General features: G+C 47.1%; 1 protein-coding gene and 1 non-coding gene across 5 annotated transcripts in view; one reads left to right on the forward strand and one right to left on the reverse strand.

The window, feature by feature from the left end:
• LOC140408636 (coiled-coil domain-containing protein 42 homolog) overlaps nt 1-27113 on the forward strand; it is a 51474-nt gene that overhangs the window by 14885 nt on the left and 9476 nt on the right. For 2 of the 4 annotated variants that reach the window (XM_072496115.1, XM_072496106.1), the window contains exons 2-5: nt 4354-4459; nt 10363-10467; nt 13700-13900; nt 17054-17275. In XM_072496115.1, the coding sequence (XP_072352216.1) occupies nt 4354-4459; nt 10363-10467; nt 13700-13900; nt 17054-17275 (634 nt within the window). Of the gene's footprint in view, nt 1-4353; nt 4460-4808; nt 5001-10362; nt 10468-13699; nt 13901-17053; nt 17276-27113 lie in introns of those variants that run through there. The other 2 variants (XM_072496123.1, XM_072496132.1) reach the window with 2 other exon arrangements.
• Nucleotides 811-892, reverse strand: trnas-aga (transfer RNA serine (anticodon AGA)). The gene has a single exon. It is a non-coding gene; the product is annotated as a tRNA-Ser (tRNA).

Here is a 27113-nt window from a genome sequence, read left to right on the forward strand (position 1 = left end):
CTGCGTAGAGAAGAGATTTAATCCTTCGACTGTCGAATAGAATATAGAGCATTTTTCTGTTTATGTGAACTGACAAAGCACTGAATTGGATAGAACTGCCTGTTCCCTATTTAGTATCATTACATGAACATAGGTTGGACCGATTGAGCTGAGTGACAGTTCACATTGCTGTGTGCATTTCAACTTAACATGGAGTATATCAGCTCAAGGTCTGAGAAAAACTTCACCGCATCTGTTGTTAATTCTGTCGGAATTTAGAGAGATTGAAGAAAAATATGTGCAAAAGATATCTAACCCAGCTCTCAATGGGATAGTATTGTTAAATCCCCAAGTTGCTGTATTGTATAAACATTGTAAAAATCGACTATGTCTCAAGGCGGTGACTGATTCCACTGATCCCGTGAAGGTATCAACAACATGTCCAGCTGAATTAATGATTGTGCTGTAATCCCAACAGACCTTTGACTAGTGTTGGGGTTTAATGCAACATCGCTGCGGTGAGTCTGACTGTACTGTCACTGTCCAATGTGTTGATTTGTAATGGTTTGACTGTTGCTCAGCAGGAGCATGTACCCCTCCTTCTCAAATAAAAAAAACGCAGGGTTGTTATTTTTAAATTTGTTGTTTGGATGTTAAGTTAGCAGATTGTTATGATGTGGAGATGCCGGCCTTGGACTGGGGTGGGCACAGTAAGAAGTCTTACAACCCCAGGTTAAAGTCCAGCAGGTTTGTTTCAAATCACTAGCTTTCGGAGCACTGCTCCTTCCTCAGTAGATTGTTGGCAGCAGGATCTCAGTATTTATGAAGTGCCGTAGTCGGCAGGATTCGAACCTGCGCGGGGAGACCCCAATGGATTTCTAGTCCATCGCCTTAACCACTCGGCCACGACTACTTTGGATTTCAGTATTTATGATACTACATGAAAATCCAAGTCCGTTCCGTTCAAAAAATAATTTTATTTCATATTTAAGAACTTGTCATGCGTATTAATTGACAAGTCATAAATATTTGCTGTAACAAGTTATCCTGGGAGCAAAGGAGATTGAAGGGAGAGTTGATAAGAGTTGTACAAGATTATGGCAGTTTGGAAAAACTGTTCCTATTAGCTGTTTTGACAAGGAGCCGGGGACACAGATTTAAGGCAAGAGGTGAGCAAAAACATTGTTCTGCAACAAATGGTAACGACCTGGAATTTATTGTCCACAAGGGTGGCGGAAGCAGCGATGACCAATGACTTTAAAAGGAAACTGTTCAGGCACTTGAGGGAAGTTAATTTGCAGGGCTACAGGGATAGAATTGGCATGGATGAAAGATTAGTTAGCTGACTGGAAACAGAGTTGGCATAAATGGGTCTTTTTCTAGTTGGCCGGATTTACAGTGGTTCACAGGGATCGGTGCTGGGGCCTGAACATTTTACAATTTATATAAATGACTTGAATGAAGGGACTGAAGGTATGGTTGCTAAATTTGCTGACACAAAGATAGGTAGGAAAGTAAATTGTGAAGCAGACGTAAGGAGGCTACAAAGATATAGATAGGTTAAGTGATTGGGCAAAAATCTTGCAAATGTATAATGTGGGCAAATGGGAAATAGTCCATTTTGGAGGAAGAATAAAAGAGAAGCTTATTATCAAAATGGTGAGAGATTGCAGAGCTCTGAGGTGCAGAAGGATCTGGGTGTCGTAGTGCATGAATTACAAAAGGCTAGAAGGAAGGTACAGCAAGTAATTAGAAAAACTAATAGAATGTTATAATTTATTGTAAGGAAAATTGATGACAAAAATAGGGAGGTTATGCTTCAGTGGTACAGGGCGTTGGTGAGACCACAGGCTAGATTCTCCTCCACCGGTAGAGGAGTTGCCGATGTGGCGGAGAATCCAGCGTAGGACAAAAAACGGGATTGACACCGATGGCAGCATCGAGGTTCACGCCCTCGTACCGGCGGGTGGATGCAAATGGGTCAGTGAATCTCCAGTCCTCCTGGCCGGGAATCACATGGGTGAGAATTGGCACAGGTATTTACAAGCATGGCCCTAACCCCCGTGGGCCTTGCACTGGGACGAGGGATTAACTCTTTAAGTGAGTTGCCCCCAAAGCCAATCGGAGGGCCATCCCTTCACCCCACAATGCAAATCCAGCAAATCTCTTATGGGGGACTTCCACACAGGGGTCTCTGTAATTGGGGGTCTCTGGTTGCGGTCTCTGTAATTTAGGGGTCGCTGGTGGGCTCTCTATTATGTAGATCTCTGGTGGCTGGTTGGTGTGGGCGAGGTGGTAGGGTCACCCTCATAATTTGGGGGGGTGGGGGTGGTGGCCCAGAAAATCACCTGGGGGTGGGGGGAAACAGAATTGCATTGCAGGATCAGCCCCCAGACCGCTTTCGAGCCGCCCAGTGTTCCGAGCACGAACATAGATCAGTGGCGATTCATCTCTGGCAGGAGAATCTCCCAACCAGAGAGTACTGCCCCACATCTGGAGTACTGTGTACAGTACTGGTCCCTTTATCTAAGGAAAGATGTAAATGTGTTAAAGCAGTTCAGAGAAGGTTTACTAGACTAATCTTGAATCATAGAATTTACAGTGCAGAAGGAGGCCATTCAGCCCATCGAGTCTGCACCGGCCCTTGGAAAGAGCATCCTACTTAAAGCCCCATGCCTCCACCCTATCCCATTTATCCCCGTAACCCAACCTAACCTTTTTGGATACTAAGGGCAATTTATCATGGCCAATCCACCTAACCTTCACATCTTTGGACTGGGGGAGAAAACTGGAGCACCTGGAGGAAACCCACGCAGACACAGGGCAAACGTGCAGACTCCACACAGACCGGGAATCGAACCTGGGACCCTGGAGCTGTGAAGCAACTGTGCTAACCACTATGCTACCGTGCTGCCCTAAAACCAGGAATGGGCGGGTTATCTTATGGAGTGAGGTTGGAGAGGTTAGGTTTGTGACCAATAGAATTTAGTGGAGTAGGAGGTGACATGATCGAAACCTTTAAGATCCTGAGAGGTATTGACATTTAGAGAATTTGGAACCAGGGGTCACTCTTTAAAAATAATATAATTTAAGATAGCGATGAGGAAAAAGATTTTCTCCTTGGCACAGTGGGACAGCGGTTAGCACTGCTGCCTCACAGCGCCAGGTTCAATTCCGACCTCAGGTGACTGTGTGGAGTTTGCGCTTTCTCCCCGTGTGTGCGTGGGTTTCCTGCGGGTGCTCCGGTTTCCTCCCACAGTCCAAAGATGTGCAGGGTAGGTGGATTGCCCATGCTAAATTGCCTCTTGGGCTGGAGTGGCAGGAATAGGGTGGGGGATTGGGCATAGGTAGGGCGGTCTTTCGAGGGGTCAGTGCAGATTCAATGGGCCGAATGTGGGGATTCTATGATTCTATGATGATTTGATGAAGATAGATTCTTGATTAACAAGGGGTAGACAGTAATGTGAGGTTGGTGTTACAATCAGATCAATTGTGATCTTATTGAATGGGGAGAAGACCTGATGTGCCGAGTGGCCTACTCCTGCTCCTGTATGCTCATATGAATTTTGGAGTGGAACTCAATGGATTGGTCGACAGAAAGCTGGCATGAACACGCTGGGCCAAAGTACCATAGCTACTCTATGAGTCTATAACTCAGCTCGTTTAGATTCTGGAGAGAGTAAATGCATAGGAATCATGGAGATTGTCAAAGAAGCTGTCACGCCAGAGTAGAAGTGAATGTTAGGCAGAGATTAAGGAGCGAGAAGAGTAAGCCTTTGAGCGGATGGCAAGAAGGGTTCTGTTAGGCATTGGAAAGACATTGAAATTGAATAAATTAAATTCAGAAAGGGAGGCACGGTGGCGCAGAGGTTAGCACACGCGGCGCCAAAGACCTGGGTTCAATCCCGGCCCCTGAGTCATTGTCCGTGTCGAGTTTGCACATTCTCCCCATGTCTGCATGGGTCTCACCCCCACAACCCAAAAGATGTGCAGGGTTGTGGGGGTGGTCACACTAAATTGCACCTTAATTGGAAAAAATTATTGGGTACTCTAAATTTAAAAAAAATTAAATGCAGAAAATTGAAGAAAACTGTTTATGAAGTGTGATTGTATTTATGTGAACCTGAGATTGGCCGCATTTGAAATAAATCGTGGGGTGTCGCTATTGTTGTGTAAGTCATGGGACCAGTTTCTACATTTATATTGCAAAAAGCACATCCAAAGGTTGATGGCACAATACAATAAATTAAATAAAAGCATTTCTTGACTATTATGAAAATCTCCTTATGTTGCATATAATTCTGTGAAGTGAAGCTGAGTTTGAAAAGAGTAATGATATATATAAACCTTGAATTGTTTCACTTTTCTTCAAAGCAACATGCCAGAGCACACACAGCTCCCTTCAGCTAGCTTCACTGCGTTATTGGAGAAAAGACAAGAATTGGCGGAGGTTGAAGCATCGCTTGTTACTCAAAAGGAGGTAAAAGAAACTAGGAGGGCAAAGGTTAAATCTGTGTCCATAAACCAGAAAGGGAATATACTGAAGTATGATATTCAAAATCTCCTCTCTCCCTCAGATTTTACCTCCAAAAAGATCCACCGTTCTATGTGTTGAAACAGTTTATGAATTAGCAAATGTTGTTCAACACATTTCGTCATTTCTCCAGGTCATTGGTTTTGCAGTTTAAAGTCTACCATACTGCATTACAGCATATTTCACCCAGCAGCGATGGTGTTTCACTGCCAACTGTTGGCTGTCAATCAGTACTCCATTTAGAAAGGAAACCTTTGAACGGTTAGAGTTTACGATTAACTTCAGAAACCAAACACGTAGCTTCATTCTGATGGACGGTTATTCAGCTCCTTTCTGAGTACTTAAACATTTATCACCTTGGGAGGTTAATTGTTCTGTACATTAGCAATTTTTAATGGTTTTATTTTCAATTTTGATACTATTAGTGATTATCTGATCTTAAAATCGTATTGCGATACTATTGTAGATAATGCAGAGCGCTGGAAAGGTAAGTCAAAAGTTGTTTATTTCCTACTCACAGTTTGGAAATACAGTAACCAAGCAACACTCCATGTCCCAGCCGGGACCATCCTGAGCTGCCGGCTCCGTCTTGGGACGGCTTTTATCTCAGGGAATTAACGAGCCCCGCTTTTGGGCCTCCATCCCTCAAGGGGGGAGGGGAGCTTGTATTCCACGAGCCCCATGGAGAGATCAGTTGGGTCGTTGGGGGGGGGGGGGTGGGGGGGGGCCGTGATGCAGAAGGAGGCTGGCAGCACGGGTTCAATTCCTGTACCAGCTGAGGTTATTCATGAACCTTTTCCCCGCTTGATCCTCAGGTTAAATCACCACAAGTCAGCTCTCCTCCTCAAAGAGGAAAGCAGCCTACGGTCATCTGGGACTATGGTAACTTTACCTTACCTATAACAGACACATAATTTCATTCATGTTTGCAATACACATTTCGCACATTGTTCACCTGGAATTAACACCTTTCAACACATGTTAAAGACTAGTATTTAGAAGTTGGATCTGAAATAACATCATTAGAAATGAATATATTTCAAAGACTGTAGTTACAAATTTGTTGATGTCTCAAACAAGCAAGTAAGCGTGATGTAAGGGAGCTCCAAAAGTATTGGGCAGAATAGAACTCTGGTACAAGTGCCCAGATGTTAGCGAGGAGGACTTTTCAGGGTAGACTGGGAATGGCATGTGTGAAATGATCCATTAAATCATAACAATGTGGTTCAATTAGAATCTTTTTGTTTTAACATTTTTAATAGTTCCCCTCTTTCTCCAAATTCATGGCCAGAATTCTCCAGTGATTACGATTCACTTTTCCTTCCAGTAGCACCCCCCGCCCCGCGGGTTTCCCGGCAGCATGGGGGTGGTTTCAGTGGGAAATCCCACCGACAAGCAGCAGGAAGACATAATCTCGTCCCCAGCTAATGGAGTACCGCAAAGAAGCACCCAGCTGGGGGACCGGAGAATCCAGCCCTTATATCTTTTTAAAAGAAATTAATTTCCGGTCCCTAGATCAGCCACACTTTTCTATCTTTTGTTGAAGGACGTCTCTATACATCTTAGTTTGTCTCACAAAAATGTCAAAGAACTTCATTTTTAAAAAAAATTATAAATTTAGTGTACCCAATTCATTTTTTCCAATTAAGGGACAATTTAGCATGGCCAATCCACCTAGCTTGCACATTTTTGGGTTGTGGGGGCGAAACCCACGGAGAATGAGCAAACTCCATACGGACAGTGACCCAGGGCTGGGATGGAACTTGGGACCTAGGCGCCGTGAGGCCGCAGTGCTAACCCACTACGCCACCGTGCTGCCCTCAAAGAGCTTCATTAAGCACAGATGACATTAACTGAACTGATTGCTGTTATGTCAGCAAATGTTGCAACCATTTTGCACAGCAGGGGACAACCAATTAATCTCCTTTAGTCGTGTTGGTTGAGAGAGAATTGTTAGCCAGAAAACCCTGCAGGAGAACTCCCTGTTCTTCCAGAAATAGTGGTATTGGATCTTGTAACATCCACTTAAATGAGTGGAACAGGCAGATGTGTGGTTTAATGCTTTGTGTAAAAGGACAGCAGCTGTAACATTGAATCAATCTTTGCTACAGCACTAAAGTGGACCTTAGATTATTTCATGCCCAGAAGTAAGAGTACTACCAAGTGAGATACGTTGCCCAATAAAGACTCAAGACACCACAAAGACCAGAGATAGATCTAGCATTCCAAGTGTGGTCCAAGACTAATTTTTAGCATAGAACTACTAAGTTCACCACATGTTCTGGACGTGTCCAAAACTTAGGGGATATTGGCAGGGGTTTGAGGACGTCATGTCCAGAGTATTGAAAACAAGGGTGGCAATGAGTCCAGAGGTGGCGATTTTTGGGGTTTCGAAGGACTCGGGAGCCCAGGAGGAGAAAGAGGCTGACGTTTTGGCCTTTGCTTCCCTGGTAGCCCGGAGACGGATACTGCTAGCTTGGAGGGACTCAAAGCCCCCAAAATCGGAGGCCTGGCTAACTGACATGGCGAGCTTTCTTGGCCTAGAGAAGATTAAGTTCGCCCTGAGAGGGTCACTGTTAGGGTTCGCCCGCAGGTGGCAACCATTCATTGACTTCTTTGTGGAGAACTAACCGTCAGCAGGGGGAGGGGAGGGGGGGGGGTGTTAGGGTAGTGTAGAATAGGGGGTCAATTAGGTGGGTCTTGGCGGGATGGGAATCGGTGATTGCACTATGTTTATTGTCCTTTGTACATTGTTTTATACCATTGTTGTTTGTAATGCCAAAAATACCTCATTAAAATTGTTTATAAAAAAAAGAACTACTAAGTTCACTTTGGCTTTGATGCGTTTGGTCATACATCCCTTATTGTTACCACATTGTGCACCATTTCATCTTTAATATCCTCTTAAAACCTACCTCTGTAACCAAGCTTTAAGGTACCCCTAATAACCTTCTTCTTTGGTTTGCTGTCAATTTTTATCTGATCATGAACATGATCCAGTGAAATGCCTTGAAATATTTTCCTACCTTAAACTTGTAATGCAAGTTGTCATTGTAACTAGTTACTAAACCCTGCCAAACATTCTTTAAAGATTTTTAAATTTTATTTTGTAATCATATTTACTGTTTTTGGTACTGTGTTGAATATCTATTTAGTTTATGGTTCATGTTAATAATTTAGAGGTCATTTTTAGTTCTGAGAAGATTAAAATTTCGCTGTAGAAAATGCAATGAATCTGACTAAAGCCGATTGAAGACTATTATGTTTTAAAAGTTAGGACTATGTTGACTTATGATGTTAACAGTTAGAAAGGAAATATCATAAAATAGTAGGTGGGCTTACAGAACAGGAAAACTGGAGACATGGGTGCGATCTACCCAGTGTCCTGTAGTGCGCAAGATTAGCAGGGTGTTTTCCAGCACCGAGGAACACCCCGCTGTCTAACTCCTTCCGGGTAGATCGGGGGCCTCACCGGTGAACGCACGGCTGAGGCCGCACACTTAGCCCCGTTTTCTGTACGGAGGAGCTCCGCTCATTGGAACTCCTCAATGCAGCAAGAGATTGGGATGCCATTTACAAATGGCGTCCTGATCTCTTGAGCCCCCAACACAACCCACAAACCCCCACCCAGCCCCAACTCACTATAAGGGGGTCCATGGACTCCCACCCCCGCACCCTTCCCACACCGATCATTGCCGCTCAAAAAAAATGCCAACTTGGCAATGCTAGCCTGGCACCTTGGCACTTCCCCTGCCAGCTGGCAGTGCCACCTGGGCACCTTGGTAGTGCAAGTCTGGCACCCACAATGGGCGGAATTCACATTGTGATGTCTCATGAGGTCACGTTAGATCTTGCGCGGCGCGGCAAGCCGGGTAAATCCAAGACGTGGGATCTCCTGGCATCTACTGGCCACGTTGCATGGCGCGGTCCTGCTTTCTGGGCACAACGCGACTGGTAGATCCCACCCATGGTGTCTACACTGCTTGCAATAAAGTAAAATCAACAATATGTTTGTTTTGGAGTTAGACCTAAATTAGTTTCAAAGTATCCACTGAACCATGAAAGGTTATGTTTCCATGGAGATGGGTGGAGCTAGGGGAGGAAGTGTTTGGCACCACAGGAAGAGGCTTCATACTGAAAAGCTATTGCCAGTAACAGGCTTCAGGTAGTTACGATATAGAAGAGCCGTACAGTGCAGCCAAGGGTTGAAGTTTGGTATGGTTGGGTGGTGGGTGGTGGGGGGGTTACGGCTCATAGAGAAATCCTTGGCCCCATTCCATGCAGTTAGAGCTTGGGAGAAGTTCTTGGGAGCTGGAACGATGGTGGAAAATCGCCGGTTCCATCCTGGAAAGGGTTGAGGCTCAGGAGAGGCCCTGGAAGCCATTTACTGCTTGGTGTAGCCGGACGACAGATGTTTCTGGAAAACGAGGGGGAGTGCCAGCTTGGTGAAGCTTGCAGTCAGTGAAAGAGTTCAACATAGGCTGGTAATTAGAGGTGGGACTGCATGTTTTTGAATGGTATAGAATGCAGTGTCAGGAGAAGAGACTAAACCATGAGGAGGTGAGCAGTTTTTGAGGCAGTCTGATTCAGAGAAGATTTTGTGGAAATTCAGAGGCTAGATATTCAAAAGTGAGGAGTTGAAATCCCTTATGAGGAAGGCTGAGGCTTAAGAACATATTGTGACTCACAGTGGTCACTATGTTGCTTAGAAATCTGTGGTAACTGTCTTCGTTGCATTTGTCATTTCTTGTGCCCTATGATGTGTATGACCACAGTTTGTCTATTAATTTATATCTACCTCATGTTAATTCTGAATGTTGTTTTTCTTTCTTGACTTTGTACAGTAAAATTTATTTTCATATTTTAAAACTGTGGAATCTTGTGGCTTTATTCTCCTAATTGGTAACTAGGATTTCAAACTTTATCTGCTTTAAATATTAAGTTGCTGGTCCCGAGCTGTATCATACCTCTACCAAAGTACATCTTCATATTGAATTCCATCTGACAATCAAACATCAGAGTTCTATTTTACTGTCTGTTACCATCCAATACTATTTTGTTCCAATTCTCTTCCTGAACCTAGTGGTGCACTAAGGCAGACTTTCTGTCTCTCTGGTCTGTCACCAGAGGTTCATAGCTTGAGGGGCGCCACTCCACACCAGCATGGCTGACCAGGGGTCTCGCCCTCACTTAGCACCTGCTGTTGATGTGTGGGAGGGATTTTCTCAGATTGACATTCTACCTGTTGGGCCGCATTATGAATGCACCTTCCTTGGCCATCAAGTCCTGGGCTGGGACTCGAACCCAGCGCTTCTGGCTCAGAGGCTGGGACACTACTCACTGTGCCATAGGACCTCCCATACAATTTTGGACCATCAGCAAATTTACAGGTTCTGTATTCGTGAGACTATGATGCACTGAATTCCATCACACCAGCGAATTGCCAATTTAACCCCTGTCATCATAGCTAAATGTTTAGCAGAAGTTAGGCACTTGCCCATATGTGGGAGAGAAAATTGAAATGACGTATTTCACAACAGCAAATTACTGCGGATGCTGGAATCAGAATCAGAAACAGAAAATAGTGGATAACCTCAGCCGGTCTGACAGGATCTGTGGAGAGAGAACGGAGCTAATGTTTCGAGTCTGGATGACTCTTTGTCAAAGCAACATATTTTATACCTTGTATCAATTGCTGAGCAGATTCTCTCTACTGTAACTGGTGAAAAAAATAAGCATTTGTAACTTCCTCTAGTGATTGACTAGTCACTCCTTTTCGTAAGAACTGATCATCTGTAAGAACCTTCTGCGCATGTTTTTTTAAAAATGTCATATTTCTCCTTTGGTAGGAATTCCAGGTGAAATTCACACTTTTGCAACAGAGAAGAGAGGATCTAAACAAAAAGGAAGAAGAGCTAAAACTATCGATTATCAAGTTTGATAAGTTCTTGGAGGTAAACATTTGGCAGCTTGGACTGGCGAGGCCATTTTGATTATATTAGTCGGTTTTGAAAATCACATGGCAAAAGTCTTTGTATTTAATGATGACTCTTATTCTGCAACTCTGTAACCTATTTATATTTAATTATTGTGCTATGTTGTTCATGAAGCCAGCCTGCTCCTAGAATAATACAGCCCAAAGGCCATTTTCTGGATAAATTGATCAGAAAGTAAGTGGTGTCAAAAGTAGCAGTAACATGAAATATGTCACTTCCATTTTGTATGTGTTGCAGTCGAAGGGAGATAGAGAATGAGGCCCTGTACACTGGTCCTATCCAACAGCTACAATGTTCTCTATTCCAATTCCAATTCTCTTCCTGCCGCACCTAGTGGTGCACTAAGGCAGACTTTCACCTGTTTCCATAGTTAGTAATCCCCGGAACAGGTTGCCAGGGACTGGTTTAGCACAGTGGGCTAAATAGCTGGCTTGTAATGCCGAACAATGCCAGCAGCGCGGGTTCAATTCCTGTACTGGCCTCCTTGAACAGGCACCAGAATGTGGCGACTAGGGGCTTTTCACAGTAACTTCATTGAAGCCTATTTGTGACAATAAGGGATTATTATTATTATAGTCTGTTGCCAGGGGCTCATAACCTGAAGGGAGCCACTCTACATCAAATGCGGCTGACCAGGCGTCCCTCTCACTCTTAGCTCCAGCCATTGGTTATGACCGCACCACCATTGGCCATCAAATCCTGAGGTGGATCTCAGACCCAGAGCTTCTGGCTTAGACGCAGGAATGCTACCCACTGCGCCGCAAGACCTCAATGTACACTTTCCCAGTGAGGATAAGGATGAAGGGTGCAAGAAGGTTGGCCAGAATGCTAACCATGGCACCAAGGAGCAGGAGGCAGTTTAAACAGAGGGAAGAACAGAGTAGAAAGGTTGTAAACACTGGGGATTTGATTATTAGAAACACAAATAGCATCCTCTATGTCGCGATTCGGCGTCTGGGTGGGTGTGATGCCTACTCAGTGCAATGGTAAAGGATATCTCAGAGGAGTTGGAAGGAGTTTGCAAAAGGAGAGAGGAGGATTCAGTTCCCAGGGGCTCATGTCAGGACCAATGACCCAGGAAAGAACAAGGAAAATGTACTAATGAAGGAGTATGAGAAGCTAGGAAATAATTACAAAGCAGGATTTTACAGGGGATAATCTCCAGATAAGTACCTGAGCCGCAAGCTGATTAGCAGAAGAATAAGTAGATCGGGAAGATGAGTGCTACTTCAGAATTAAAAGTATAAACTTAGAGGTAATAACAATGAAATGGCGTAAATTTTGAATAATTACATTGCCTCAATATTTACCAGAGAGACTAACAAGGTGCACATAATATTAGAAAAAGAGGTTTGAAAAGATATAGTAACATTTAAGATAGGAGAGATAATTCATAGTTAAACTTAGGGTGTGCAATTTAAAAATGTGTTTCAATATAGGTAAGTGTGAGGTGGTACATTTTGGAAGGAGTGAAAGAGAGGCAACATACACCATGGAAATAAAGAGACGCAGAGAGACAAACAAACAAAACAGCAACACCAGTTAACATGGCCGTAAAAATTATAAACAATCTTAAAAGGTACAAGTGGTGTTCCACATGGATCAACACTGAGATGGCTTTAAAAAACATTTTTTTTAGAGTACCCAATTTTTTTTTCTCCCCATTCAAGGGGCAATTTAGCTTGGTAAATCCACCTAGCCTGCACATCTTTGGGTTGTGGGGGTGAGACCCACTCAGACACAGGGAGAGTGTGCAAACCCCACATGGACAGTGACCCGGGGCTGGGATCTAACCCAGGTCCTCAGTGCCGTGAGGCAGCAGTGCTAACCACTGCACCACCGTCCTGCCCTGACGTTTGTTCAATATTTACACAAATGATTTGGACTTGAGAATCAGAAATCCAATTGCAAAATATGCAGACCACAGGTTAGAAAACCAGAGAAGCTGTATTGAACTTGTGTAGAACCTTGGCTGGACCACATTTTGAGTACTATGTATAGGTTTGGTCTACACATTACAACAAGGATGTACAAGCACTGGAGAAGGTGCAAACGATAATCACAAAGATAACACCAGAACCAAGGGGATATAATCATCAGGAAGGACTGAACACGCCATAGCTTTTTTTTTCTAAAGACAAGGTTGAGGGATGACCTAATAGTTGACCTAAAAATAATGACGGGGATTCATAGAGTGCACATACAGAATACATTTCCACTTGTGGGAGAATCCAAAATTAGCAGTCATGAATATAAAACCATCACTAATGTGTACAATAAGAAATTCTGAAGAATTTCTCATAGAGTAGTTAAAATGTGGAATTTGCTACCACATGGAGTAGCTGAGGCAAATAGCATTTAAGATAAAGTTCAATAAGCCGATGTGGGAGAAAGCAATGAAAGATAATGCTGATAGGGTTAGATCAAACATGGTGAGAGAAAGCTGATATAGAGCATGTAGGCTTTTGGTCTTCTGAGTCTATCCCTAGTCTCACTGCTCTAAGATTAGTTAAAGAAAAAGAGCACGGTATATTTTAAGATGTTAGCAGGAGGCATTCACTCCTTTAAGAAGTGTGGAGTCTATTACTAGTTATTTCCAAGTGGATCAGAAAGTTCACTGTGTACCCTCCTGTTGTTTCCAGTACCACTTCCAGTTTAGGGCAATTATGTCTATTGAGAAATGACTTCTAATTCCGGTATCTACTTTTTCACATTTTGATTTTGGGGCCTGCAAGGTCATGTTCAGAGCTTCCTGAGGTTGTGCCAAACATTTTGAGTTGATTGGTTTCAAAGACCACACAACACATGTTTTTGGCCAGATACATATGAGACACTTCTGAGTCAAAGGTCTAGTCTGTGCATTTGCGGAGCTGGTGATCTCAAGTCACATGTATCGACTTTTATTTTGGAAGGCATGTGTTGCACTGATAAAAGTGGCTGGGAACATTTAGTTTGGTCATCAAAGGGCATGGGGAAGCTGCATTATTTGCTCATCTTAAGTGAAGGAATAATTTAGGGTGAGATTTTCAGACAAGGGCCTCCCTCAATCCTAGGCCATTCATTAAGTCCTGAATTAGAGATGCAGTTTAAAGGGTTTGCAGGAGAAGATGACCTATTCAAAATATTTTTTTTAAATGTGGCAGTAATTTGTGCACCAATGTCTGTTATTTTACCCCTTCTCCCTGCTAAGGAAAATGATGCCAAGCAAAATAGAGCACAGAACAAAATGATTACTGAAACAGAACTAATAAAACAGAAGGAGAAGGATATTCAGCGATTTAAGGCAGAACTGGCAGTTCTTATCAAAAAGAGGGAGAAACTGAAGAAGAAAGTGGAGGCATATTCCATTTATCCAAAATTCTTGGCGAAAGTAATCAAAATGTCCAAAGAGGTAACCAAAAAGAGTTAATTGCTTATTTGTTTACATAAATGTATGTTTAATTTTTTTTGGAAGGGAATTTAACATATCTAGGAACATCTTCCAATTTTTCTTGCACATCTAAAATGAATTAAGTGCTTCACAGAGGCAAAAATAATCTGATACCAAGTAGATATGGAAATAAGTAATGACTGATGGTCGTCCTAAAGCAATAGATTTTGGGGAGGTTTTTGAATTGATGGAGTGAGATAATAGAGAGAGACTGTTCCTGACTATGGGACTAAGCTGGCTGAACGGTTTTCAGCCAAAGGTGGAACCAAAATAGAGAGGGAGGCAAAGGATGCCTGAGCTGGAAGTTAAGTGCGTGCACGATGGAGTATTGGTCGAGAGGAGGTCGAGACAGCAAGGTAATAATAATAATAATCGCTTTTGTCACAAGTAGCCTTCAATGAAGTTACTGTGAAAAGCCCCTAGTTGCCACATTCCGGCGCCTGTTCGGGGAGGCCGGTACGGGAATTGAACCCACGCTGCTGCCTTGTTATGCATTACAAGCCAGCTGTTTGGCCCACTGTGCTAAACCAGCCCCAGTGATAGCCTATTGTCACAAGCAGGCGTCAATGAAGTTACTGTGAAAAGCCCCTAGTCGTCACATTCCTGCACCTGTTCGAGGAGGCTGGTATGGGAATTGAACCCGCACTGCTGCCTTGTTCTGCATTACAAGCCAGCTATGTAGCCCACTGTGCTAAACCAGCTCCAGGTAGTCTTGGAGAGACTAATAGATGGCGGCAAGATTTTTGAAGTTGATGAGTTGGTGGATGTGGAACCTTTGAAGGTTAACAAGAATGGGGTAATAAAGAAGTGGGACTTAAGGCTGACTTTTATGTGGGGGTGGTGTCCCCACCCTGTGCTAAAGTCAGAGGTGAGCCCAAACTGTACTTGGCCAGCTTTCCCTGCAGCCATTTAATGGCTGTAAATGGTGTAATTGGCTCAAGGCAGGCCTTCTGCTCTCACCAACATGTCTCGCCTCTAAAGAGCTGCCTGCTAATCAAATGGCCAGCAGTTCTCTTGTCCCAGCAGCGTCTCTGGGTGTGGTGACCATTGCTGGGACTGCATGCAGATCTGAAGAGGAAATGCTGATGGAATCCAGACCTTCAGGTAATTTCAGCCTCTTGTCGGAGTCAGACTGGCAGAGCCCAGCAAATGTGTGGTGGGCGGGGAGGTGTGGTTGGAATGTTGGTGTGGGGAGCTGGGATCAACAGGACAGGAAGGGAGGGGAAATGGGGAATACTTTGGGGGAATCTCTAGCGGGCACAGGGAGGATGAACTTAAGGCACCGCCAACTCCCACTCCAGCCTGGTAACAAAGTTGCTGGATTTCATCTGGTGGTCTGGGCACTTGGCGTGGAACTGCTCTGCTGCGGGACAGATCCAAACAGTGATGGGAGGAGGTCCTGAGTAGCCATTAATTGGTCACTGAAGGGCCAAGATTGGCCCACAAGCGAGCAGGCTGTCTGACGTTAACCCACCACATGCAAAATACCAGCAATGTTGGGCGGGTGATAGGTCTCTGCCATGGCACACAATTTTACCACCCACGCCAGCCCACTCTGCCCTTCGTAAGGGAGAGGAGGCAAGCAGCATGGTTTTTTTTTTTTTTTTTAAGAAATGTACAGCACAGGAACAGGCCCTTCGGCCCTCCAAGCCCGTGCCGACCATACTGCCCGACTAAACTACACTCTTCTACACTTCCTGGGTCCGTATCCTTCTATTCCCATCCTATTCATATATTTGTCAAGATGCCCCTTAAATGTCCCTATCGTCCCTGCCTCCACTACCTCCTCCGGTAGTGAGTTCCAGGCACCCACTACCCTCTGCGTAAAAAACTTGCCTCGTACATCTACTCTAAACTTTGCCCCTCTCACCTTAAACCTATGCCCCCTAGTAATTGACCCCTCTACCCTGGGGAAAAGCCTCTGACTATCCACTCTGTCTATGCCCCTCATAATTTTGTATACCTCTATCAGGTCGCCCCTCAACCTCCTTCGTTCCAGTGAGAACAAACCGAGTTTATTCAATCGCTCCTCATAGCTTATGCCCTCCATACCAGGCAACATTCTGGTAAATCTCTTCTGCACCCTCTCTAAAGCCTCCACATCCTTCTGGTAGTGTGGCGACCAGAATTGAACACTATACTCCAAGTGTGGCCTAACTAAGGTTCTATACAGCTGCAACATGACTTGCCAATTCTTATACTCAATGCCCCGGCCAATGAAGGCAAGCATGCCGTATGCCTTCTTGACTACCTTCTCCACCTGTGTAGCCCCTTTCAGTGATCTGTGGACCTGTACTCCTAGATCTCTTTGACTTTCAATACTCTTGAGGGTTCTACCATTCACTGTATATTCCCTACCTGCATTAGCCCTTCCAAAATGCATTACCTCACATTTGTCCAGGTTAAACTCCATCTGCCATCTCTCCGCCCAAGTCTCCAGACAATCTAAATCCTGCTGTATCCTCAGACAGTCCTCATCGCTATCCGCAATTCCACCAACCTTTGTGTCGTCTGCAAACTTACTAATCAGACCAGTTACATTTTCCTCCAAATCATTTATATATACTACAAAGAGCAAAGGTCCCAGCACTGATCCCTGTGGAACACCACTGGTCACAGCCCTCCAATTAGAAAAGCATCCCTCCATTGCTACCCTCTGCCTTCTATGGCCTAGCCAGTTCTGTATCCACCTTGCCAGTTCACCCCTGATCCCGTGTGACTTCACCTTTTGTACTAGTCTACCATGAGGGACCTTGTCAAAGGCCTTACTGAAGTCCATATAGACAACATCTACTGCCCTACCTGTTTTGGACGTGTTACATTCTGTGAAGGATGGCATTGGAGGACCAGCAAAAAAATCTGAATGTTGCAGAAGTGTGTGTAAGCAATTCAATCAGCTTCAATGGCAGGGGTGGAGTGTGTGTGTGTGTGTGTGTGTGTGGGTGGGAGGGAGGGGGGGGTGCGGGTTGATATTACAGAGACAGGAACGCGGAGTCTTGGTGTTAATAAGAAATTACGAGAGGCCCTGATGCGAGTAAATGGCAAAGTAACTTTTTCTCAAAGTGCTTGTAATTGAACAAACTGTTCCTGATTTTTTTTTTGTGCCTTTTTAAGTTTCAGGACATGAATATGGTGAGGACACGTTTTGAGACATTGTTTATTACATATGACCTTCTAATTGCAAAGTATCAGGAAGATCAAGAAATCATGAAGACACTTAAATCCGATCATAATCAATTCATGAAAAAAAAGAATAATGAAATCATGATGTTTCATAATAGCATGGCCAAACTACAAGCTCGGCGGGAAAATGCCAAAACTAAAATTATAAAAGGGGTAAGTATTTTCTCGAAATTAAGCCAAGATCCTTAGATCTCAGCACTTCACATGGAATTCAATATGATAACTCTTAATTGGTTTAGACTCGGAGGGGTTCAGTAATAATTTTTCAAGCTGGTTGGTTGAGGAGACACTGATTCAGACTGTCAGTAATTAGCACGTTTAAAAGTCCACATAACACCTGCGGGCAAGTTTAAGAGTAAGAAATAGCGAGCAATGTTTATTTGCAGCTCATTGCATAATCTGGGTCCAAGGTATTTTGCCAGAATAAAATTACAAATGACCAAGAACGTGTTTTATTTTAAAACAATATTTTTATTTTATAAAAGATTTTCCTTATAATAAAGTAATAAAGTACAGCAAACCCCAATACAAACGACATCCCCCGGATCACAGTCCACCAACCCCGCCCCCTCAGCAATCCGTAAAGAAAGCAAAACCGGAACAAAATGACACCCCCCCACCCCCCAACAGCAGATGGTAAGCAGTTCCCTGAAAAAGGAGATAAAAGGCTGGCACCTTGAGTTGAACCCTTCCACTGACCCCCTCGTGATATCTCCAGATAGAAACATTCATCAGGTCCCCCGGCAAGGTGAAGGCCCCACGCGGCAACAGGGACCTCCTCCCAAGCAGAACTTATCTCCAGGCTATTAACAAGGCGAAGGCTAGGACATTTGCCTTCATCCCCGTCTGCAGCACCGACGGGTCCGATACTCCAAAAATGGCCAGCAACGGGCACAGCTCCAGCCTAATACCCCAAATCTCCGACACAGTGTCGAAAAAGGAGACGCAGAAAGCTACAAGCTTGGAGCAAGCGCATGTGATTCGCTGGCCCCCTAGAGCACCTCTCACACTTATCCTCCACCCCTGAAAATAACTCATTCAAATGCGCCCTGGTCAGTGCACCACCTTGAAATGGATCAAGCTTAACCTCGCACATGAGGAGGCCCCCCCTCCCCCCCCCCCGACTGCCTATCCCTTTGCAGAAACCTCCTACGAACCTGTCGGGTCTTACCAGCCCAAACAAAAGTAGATATCAATTTATTGACCCTGCAAACAAATGACTTGGGAAGAAAGTCTGGGAGACACTGGAACAAAAACCTCGGGAGAATATTCATCTTCACCGTCTGTACCCTTCCCGCCAAGGTCAAAGGCCATGTCCCATCTTTTGATATCGGCCTTCACCCAGGCTAGCAAAGTTAAGATTACAGAGCGAGGCCCAATCATGAGCCAGCCAGATTTCGCCACCCAGATTTCCAGATAACGGAAGCTCGTCCAGGACGGACAAAATAGCAATCTCCCCAGATTGACTCCCCTCCTCGGGGGTTTACCAGAGACTATTCACTTTTGCTCAGATTCAGCTTGTAGCCAAGAAAGAGCCTAAACTCCTGAGCAGCTTCATTATACAAAAGTAGATATCAATCCACATTGGAGAGTGGGTCCGTGATATACGGTAGCAAATCATCCGCATATAAGGACACTCTGTGCTCCATCCCTCCATCTAGTGATGACCTCAACGCAATGGCCGTGGATCAATTGCTAGGGCAAACAAAAGTGGGGACAATGGACATCCCTGCCTTGTAGCCCTGTTCAGTTGAAAATAACCTGAGCTCAGGGCATTAGTAAGTACACTCACAGTGGGGGTTCTATACAAAATCCTAATCCATGATATAAATTTTGGCCCAAAGCCAAATCTTCCAAGGATTTCAGAGGTACCCCACACAACCCTATCGAACACATCTCAGCGTCAATTGAAATAATTACCTCTGGCTCATTTCACAATCTCCTAATGTTTTTAAAAATAAAAATAAATGTATTAAAGTTTTCACAAAGTATCAACAACAAAATGTAAAAAGAACCCAATAGAATTAAATACAAAACAAAACAACACAACCCAGTGCCCCCTCCCCCCCATACATAAATAATATATTAACACCCGCCGAAACACATAGCAAACATAGCAAATATATACACCCCCTCAGATACCCCAGTGTAGACAAACAAAAATAAAATAGAACCCACCCCACCCCCTCCCCCCGGGTTGCTGCCGCTGCTGATCATTGTCTACCGTTCTGCCAGGAAGTCCAAGAACGGTTGCCACCGCCTGAAGAACCCTTGCACCGATCCCCCTAAAGGCAAATTTCACCCTCTTCAATTTAATGAACCCCGCCATATCATTGATCCAGGATTCCACGCTTGGGGGCCTCGCATCTTTCCACCGAAGAAGAATCCTTCGCCGGGCTACCAGGGACACAAAGGCCAGAATACCGGCCTCTTTCGCCTCCTGCACTCCTGGCTCCTCTGCAACCCCAAATATTGCGAGCCCCAGCCCGGTTTGAGCCTGGATCCTACCACCCTCAACACCGTCCTTGCTACACCCTTCCAAAATTCCTCCAGCGCTGGGCATGCACAGAACATATGGGTGTGGTTTGCTGGGCTCCCTGAGCACCTAACACACCTGTCCTCACCCCCAAAGAACTGGCTCATCCTTGTCCCGGTCATGTGTGCCCTGTGCAGCACCTTAAATTGCATGAGGCGTATGACCCTCCCCCTCCACCACCCATTTGTGCACCATCACCGCATTGGCGGCCCAGTAGTACCCACAGAGGTTGGGCAGCGCCAGCCCCCCCCCATCCCTACTCCACTCCAGGAACACCCTTCTCACTCTCGGAGTCCCTCGCGCCCACACAAACCCCGTTATGCTCCTGTTGACCCGCCTAAAGAAGGCCTTCGGGATAAGAATGGGGAGGCACTGGAACAGGAACAAAAACCTTGGGAGCACCGTCATCTTGACTGACTGCACCTACCCGCCAGGGACAGCGGCAACGCGTCCCACCTCTTAAACTCCTCCTCCATTTGCTCCACCAGCCTCGTGAAATTAAGTCTATACAGGGCCCCCCAGTCCTGGCCACCTGGACCCCCAAATACCTGAAGCTTCTCTCCGCCCTTTTTAGTGGGAGCTCGCCAATCCCCCTCTCCTGGTCCCCTGGGTGAACCACGAACAACTTGCTCTTCCCCATGTAGGGCTTGTACCCTGAGAAATCCCCGAACTCCCTCAGGATCCTCATTACCACCGGCATTCCCCCCACCAGGTCCGCCGCATATAGCAGCAAGTCGTCCGCATAGAGTGACACCCTATGCTCCTCCCCACCCTGCACCAGCCCTCTCCAGTTCCTCGACTCCCTCAGTGCCATAGCCAGGGGTTCAATCGCCAGCGCGAAGAGCAGGGGGGACAGGGGACACCCCTGCCTCGTCCCTCGATGCAACCGAAAGTACTCAGACTGCCTCTTGTTCGTGGCCACACTCGCCATCGGGACCTCGTACAACAGCCTAACCCACCTGACAAACTCCTTCCCAAACCCAAACCACTTCAGCACCTCCCACAAGTACCCCCACTCTACCCTATCGAAGGCCTTCTCAGCGTCCATCGCCGCCACTATCTCCGCCTCTCCCTCCCTCGCCGGCATCAGAATAACGTTCAGGAGCCTCCGCACATTCGCGTTCAACTGCCTCCCCTTCACGAACCCCGTCTGGTCTTTGTGGATGACCTGCGGCACACAATCCTCAATTCTCGTGGCTAAGACCTTCGCCAGCACCTTGGCATCTACATTTAACAATGAAATCGGCCTGTAGGACCCACACTGCAGGGGATCCTTGTCCCGCTTCAGGATCAAGGAGATCAGTGCCCGGGACATCGCCGGGAGCAACGCCCCCCCCCCCCCCCCCCGCCTCATTGAAGGTCCTAACCACCAACGGGCCCAGCAGGTCCACATATTTTTTTGTAAAATTCGACCAGGAAACCGTCCGGCCCCGGTGCCTTCCCCGCCTGCATGCTCCCTATCCCTTTGGCCAGCTCCTCCAACCCAATCGGAGCCCCTAATCCCGCCACTAGTCCCTCATCCACCTTCGGGAACTTCAGTTGGTCCAAAAAGCGGTCCATCCCTCCCTCCTCCAGTGGGGGTTCGGACCGATACAGTTCCTCATAAAAGTCCCTGATGACAACCCCACTCCGCACCACACTCCCCCCCCCCCCCCCCCCCCGCCCCATCCTTAACTTCCTAGCTGCGTCCCGCTTCCGAAGCTGATGCGCCAGCATCCGACTTGCCTTTTCCCCATATTCATAAATCGCCCCCTGGGCCTTCCTCCACTGCACCTCCGCCTTCCTGGTGGTCAATAGGTCGAATTCGGCCTGGAGGCTACGCCTCTCCCTCAACAGTCCTTCCTCGGGCACCTCCGCATACCTCCTGTCTACCCTCACCATCTCCCCCACCAGCCTCTCCCTCTCCTCTCCTCTCGGGCCCTAATGGAGATCAGCTCTCCCCTAACCACTGCCTTCAGCGCCTCCCAGACCACCCCACTCGGACCTCCCCGTTATCGTTGGCCTCCAGGTATCACTCTATGCTTCTTGGGACCCGCTCGCTCACCTCCTCGCCCGCCAACAGCCCCACCTCCAAGCGCCACAACGGGCGCTGGTCCCTCTCCTCCCCCAGCTCTAGGTCTACCCAATGCAGGGCGTGATCCGAAATGGCTATCGCCGAGTACTCAGTATCCTCTACTCTCGCAATCAGCGCCCTGCTCATAACAAAAAGTCGACCCGGGAATAGGCCTTATGAACGTGGAGATGAATGAAAATTCCCTAGCCCCCAGCCTTGCAAATCTCCAAGGGTCCACCCCTCCCATCTGGTCCATAAACCCTCTCAGCATTTTAGCCGCCGCCGGCCTCCTACCCGTCCTAGACCTGGAGCGATCCAGTGACGGATCCAACACCGTGTTAAAGTCCCCCCCCCCCCATTATCAGGTCCCCCACTTCCAAGTCTGGGATCCGACCCAACATGCGCCGCATAAAACCCGCATCGTCCCAGTTCGGGGCGTACACATTGACCAGCACCACCCTCTCCCCTTGCAGCTTACCACTTAGCATTACGTACCTGCCGCCATTGTTTGTCACAATGCTCAACACCTCGAACGACACCCTCTTTCCCACCAGGATCGCCACCCCCCGATTTTTGGCATCCAGCCCGAAATGAAACACCTGGCCTACCCACCCCTTCCTTAATCTTACCTGGCCTGCCACCTTCAAGTGTGTCTCCTGGAGCATGACCACATCTGCCTTCAGCCCTTTCAGGTGCGCGAACACCCGGGCCCGCTTAACCGGCCCGTTCAGTCCCCTTACATTCCAGGTTATCAGCCGGATCAGGGGGCTACCCGCCCCCCTCCCCCGCTGACTAGCCATAACCCCTCCTCGGCCAGCCACGCGCCTGCGCCCCACGACCGGCCCGTTCCCCACGGCGGCATACCCCCGTCCCAACCCCCCTACTCACTCCAGCTCCCCCTTGACCATACAAGCAGCAACCCGGTTCCCCCCCAACACTCCCCCCCCCACCCACCCCCCAGCTAGGACTCCTCCTAGCTGCATTGCTCCCCCCATTGCACTCCCGCAAGTCAGCTGACTCCTGCTGACCCCGGCCGCTCCCGCCTCTCCTTCGACTCCTCCCATTGTGGGACTTCCCCTCCCCCTCCATTACCCACCAGCAGGCTCTCCGCCTCCCCCTTTCATCCCTAGCGCGGGGAAAACCCCGTGCTTCCCCACCCCGGCCCCGCCCCCTCCAGCCTTCAGTGCAGGAAAAAGCCTGCGCTTTCCACCTGCCCGGCCCCGCCTCCTCTGTCGCAGCTCCTTTTACTGGCCCAGTCCTCGCACCCCCGACTCGGGCCTCCCCCTCCCCCGTGGGGCCCCATCCCCCCCTACCGGCCATCCATCCTCTACTCCGTTTACTTGCCCCCCTCCAGGAGCCCACCCGACAGACCCAACCAAAACAGTGCCCAACCCACCCTAACCAACCACACCGAACCAAAACTAAACAAGAACAAAGAACTCCCCCTGAAAATGTAACACAACAACAACAATCCCCGACCACCCATCCCGAACCTCAGTTTGTGTCCAGCTTCTCGGCCTGAATAAAGGCCCACGCCCCCTCCGGGGACTCAAAATAATGGTGCCGGTCCTTGTAGGTGACCCACAGACCCTTCCTGTGCAGCACTGCCTTCGCCCGGTTGTACCCGGCCCTCTTCTTCGCCACCTCCACGCCCCAGTCCTGATATACTCGAACCTCCGCATTCTCCCACCTGCTGCTCCTCTCTTTCTTGGCCCACCTGAGTATGCACTCCCGATCAACGAGCCGATAAAACCGCACCAACACCGCCCGGGGAGGCTCGTTAGCCTTGGGCCTCCTCGCCAGCACTCTATGGGCCCCTTCCAGCTCCAGGGACCCCTGGAAGGACCCCGCTCCCATCAGCGAGTTTAACATGGTGTGAAGAAATGCCCACGATTGGACACGGATCCACAAATGAAACCTGATAAGTCTGGTGGAAGAGGTAGAAAGGGACCGACAGTGTCCAAGGAGTAGGAAGAAGGTTCTACAAAGGAGGGGAAACATGGGACGCCTGGCCCTCCTGAACCTCCAATTCTACTACTGGTTGGCTACCGCAGAAAGGATACGGGGATAAGTCATATAACCAGCAGCAGAGTGGGTCAGAATAGAGGAGAGTTCCTGTACCGCGACATCCCTTCGAGCACTGGCAATCACCCTCAGCCAGATATCAGAAACCCAGTGGTAGCAGCTAAGCTGAGAACGTGGAACCAACTGCGACACCACTTTGGTCTGACTGAGATGTCCACTCTGGCCCCCATCTGCAAAAACCACAAGTTCACCCCCGCGACAATGGACACTTCCTTCAAAAGATGGAGACAGGATGAAGGGAGACATATACGTAGAAGGCAGAGCAGCGACCTTCGGGGAACTAATGGACAAGCTCCATAGAAATAAATCAAAAACTTACTCAAAAAAACAACATTCCCCAGATACCAGGACACTCACTATTGGAGAGACTATAGATTGCGGTCCAACTGGGAGATGGGAACTATGCAGACATGTATGAATGAGTACTGGAGGAGGTACACACGCTCATCGCTGGGTGAGACAAGGGAAAAACGGGTGGAAGAGCTCGGCAGGGGGATAGGGGGAGGACTCTGGACCGAATAACTTCGCAGGGCAAACTTCACCTCCAGGTGGACAGGACTAAACCAGAACGGACCAGAAAACAAGGAGAGGGAAAGGGGTAAGGTGTAGGTGGGGGGGGGGACGGGGGGTTGGGGGGGGGAAGACACCAAGGGAAATGTAGGACAAGTAGGAGAGAACCGAAAGGGACAAAGGGGATTAAGCAAAGGCAACCACAGCGATGAGTGCATTCAGCGGGCAACCCCCCCCCCCCCCAACTACCACTCAGTGCCAGGAGACAACCGAAGGGAGGGGGGGCGGGGGCCACACAGCTGCAATGGCCGACCACCGGGGGCTCCCAAACAGGAGCGCCCCATAACCATACAATAGCTCCCTTTCAGAGAAATACAGCCAGCCATTGGCCCCACGTGACATGGTGGACCTACCTATGCTCAGCTGTTTTTTTGATTTCTGTATTTTATTTACCCTTTTTGACTTTCTTTAGGACTAAATAAGCACCCCTTGTAATATAAGTTTTACATGGCGAGGCTATATACTATGTGTGAGGTAATTGTTGGTGTGGTAATTTTTGATACCTGTTGGTTTTGTCTTGTCCTGTAACTGTTGATATAAAATGCAAAAAATCCGATAAAAGTACTTAAAAAAAATGTCCCGTTCCACACTGAGGCCCGAGGGGCTTCTGAGTCAGACGATGATCTCTTGCCCAACTTCTGCCTTGTATTGGAATTGCTGGGCATTCCTTGTGAGGGGATCCCATCCCATCACACTAAACAAATTTCCCCCCAAACATCAGCCATAACCCTGGCAAAAAGGTCAGAAATCGGGCAGCACGGTGGCGCAGTGGTAGCACTGCAGTCTCATGGCGCCGAGTCCTAGGTTCGATCTCGGCTCTGGGTCACTGTCTGTGAGGAGTTTGCACAGTCTCCTCGTGTTTGCGTGGGTTTCGCCCCTATAACCCAAAGATGTGCAGAGTAAGACCATAAGACATAGGAGTGGAAGTAAGGCCATTTGGCCATCAAGTCCACTCCACCATTCAATCATGGCTGATTTCAACTCCATTTACCCGCTCTCTCTCCAGAGCCCTTAATTCCTCGAGAAATCAAGAATTTATCAACTTCTGTCTTAAAGACACTCAACGTCCCGGCCTCCACCGCCCTCTGTGGCAATGAATTCCACAGACCCACCACTCTCTGGCTGAAGACATTTCTCCTCATCTCGGTTCTAAAGTGACTCCCTTTTATTCTAAGGCTGTGCCCCCGGGTCCTAGTCTCCCCTGCTAATGGAAACAACTTCCCTACATCCACCCTATCTAAGCCATTCATTATCTTGTAAGTTTCTATTAGATCTCCCCTCAACCTCCTAAACTCCAATGAATATAATCCCAGGATCCTCAGACGTTCATCGTATGTTAGGCCTACCATTCCTGGGATCATCCGTGTGAATCTCCGCTGGACCCGCTCCAGTACCAGTATGTCCTTCCTGAGGTGTGGGGCCCAAAATTGCTCACAGTATTCTAAATGGGGCCTAACTAATGCTTTATAAAGCTTCAGAATTACATCCCTGCTTTTATATTCCAAGCCTCTTGAGATGAATGACAACATTGCATTTGCTTTCTTAATTACGGACTCAACCTGCAAGTTTACCTTTAGAGAATCCTGGACTAGGACTCCCAAGTCCCTTTGCACTTCAGCATTATGAATTTTGTCACCGTTTAGAAAATAGTCCATGCCTCTATTCTTTTTTCCGAAGTGCAAGACCTCGCACTTGCCCACGTTGAATTTCATCAGCCATTTCTTGGACCACTCTCCTAAACTGTCTAAATCTTTCTGCAGCCTCCCCACCTCCTCCATACTACCTGCCCCTCCACCTATCTTTGTATCATCGGAAAACTTAGCCAGAATGCCCCCAGTCCCGTCATCTAGATCGTTAAAATATAAAGAGAACAGTTGTGGCCCCAACACTGAACCCTGCAGCACACCACTCGTCACTGGTTGCCATTCCGAAAAAGAACCTTTTATCCCAACTCTCTGCCTTCTGCCTGACAGCCAATCGTCAATCCATGTTAGTACCTTGCCTCGAATACCATAGGCCCTTATTTTACTCAGCAGTCTCCCGTGAGGCACCTTATCAAAGGCCTTTTGGAAGTCAAGATAGATAACATCCATTGGCTCGCCTTGGTTTAACCTATTTGTTATCTCTTCAAAGAACTCTAACAGGTTTGTCAGGCACGACCTCCCCTTACTAAATCCATGCTGACTTGTCCTAATCTGACCCTGCACTTCCAAGAATTTAGAAATCTCATCCTTAACAATGGATTCTAGAATCTTGCCAACAACCGAGGTTAGGCTAATTGGCCTATAATTTTCCATCTTTTTCCTTGTTCCCTTCTTGAACAAGGGGGTTACAACAGCGATTTTCCAATCCTCTGGGACTTTCCCTGACTCCAGTGACTTTTGAAAGATCATAACTAACGCCTCCACTATTTCTTCAGCTATCTCCTTTAGAACTCTAGGATGTAGTCCATCTGGGCCCGGAGATTTATCAATTTTTAGACCTCTTAGTTTCTCTAGCACTTTCTCCTTTGTGATGGCTACCATATTCAACTCTGCCCCCTGACTCTCCGGAATTGTTGGGATATTACTCATGTCTTCTACTGTGAAGACTGACGCAAAGTACTTATTTAGTTCCTCAGCTATTTCCTTGTCTCCCATCACAAAATTACCAGCGTCATTTTGGAGCGGCCCAATGTCAACTTTTGCCTCCCGTTTGTTTTTAATGTATTTAAAGAAACTTTTACTATCATTCCTAATGTTACTGGC

Source organism: Scyliorhinus torazame, chromosome 1 (genome assembly GCF_047496885.1).
Source record: "Scyliorhinus torazame isolate Kashiwa2021f chromosome 1, sScyTor2.1, whole genome shotgun sequence".
NCBI classification, from domain to species: domain Eukaryota; kingdom Metazoa; phylum Chordata; class Chondrichthyes; order Carcharhiniformes; family Scyliorhinidae; genus Scyliorhinus; species Scyliorhinus torazame.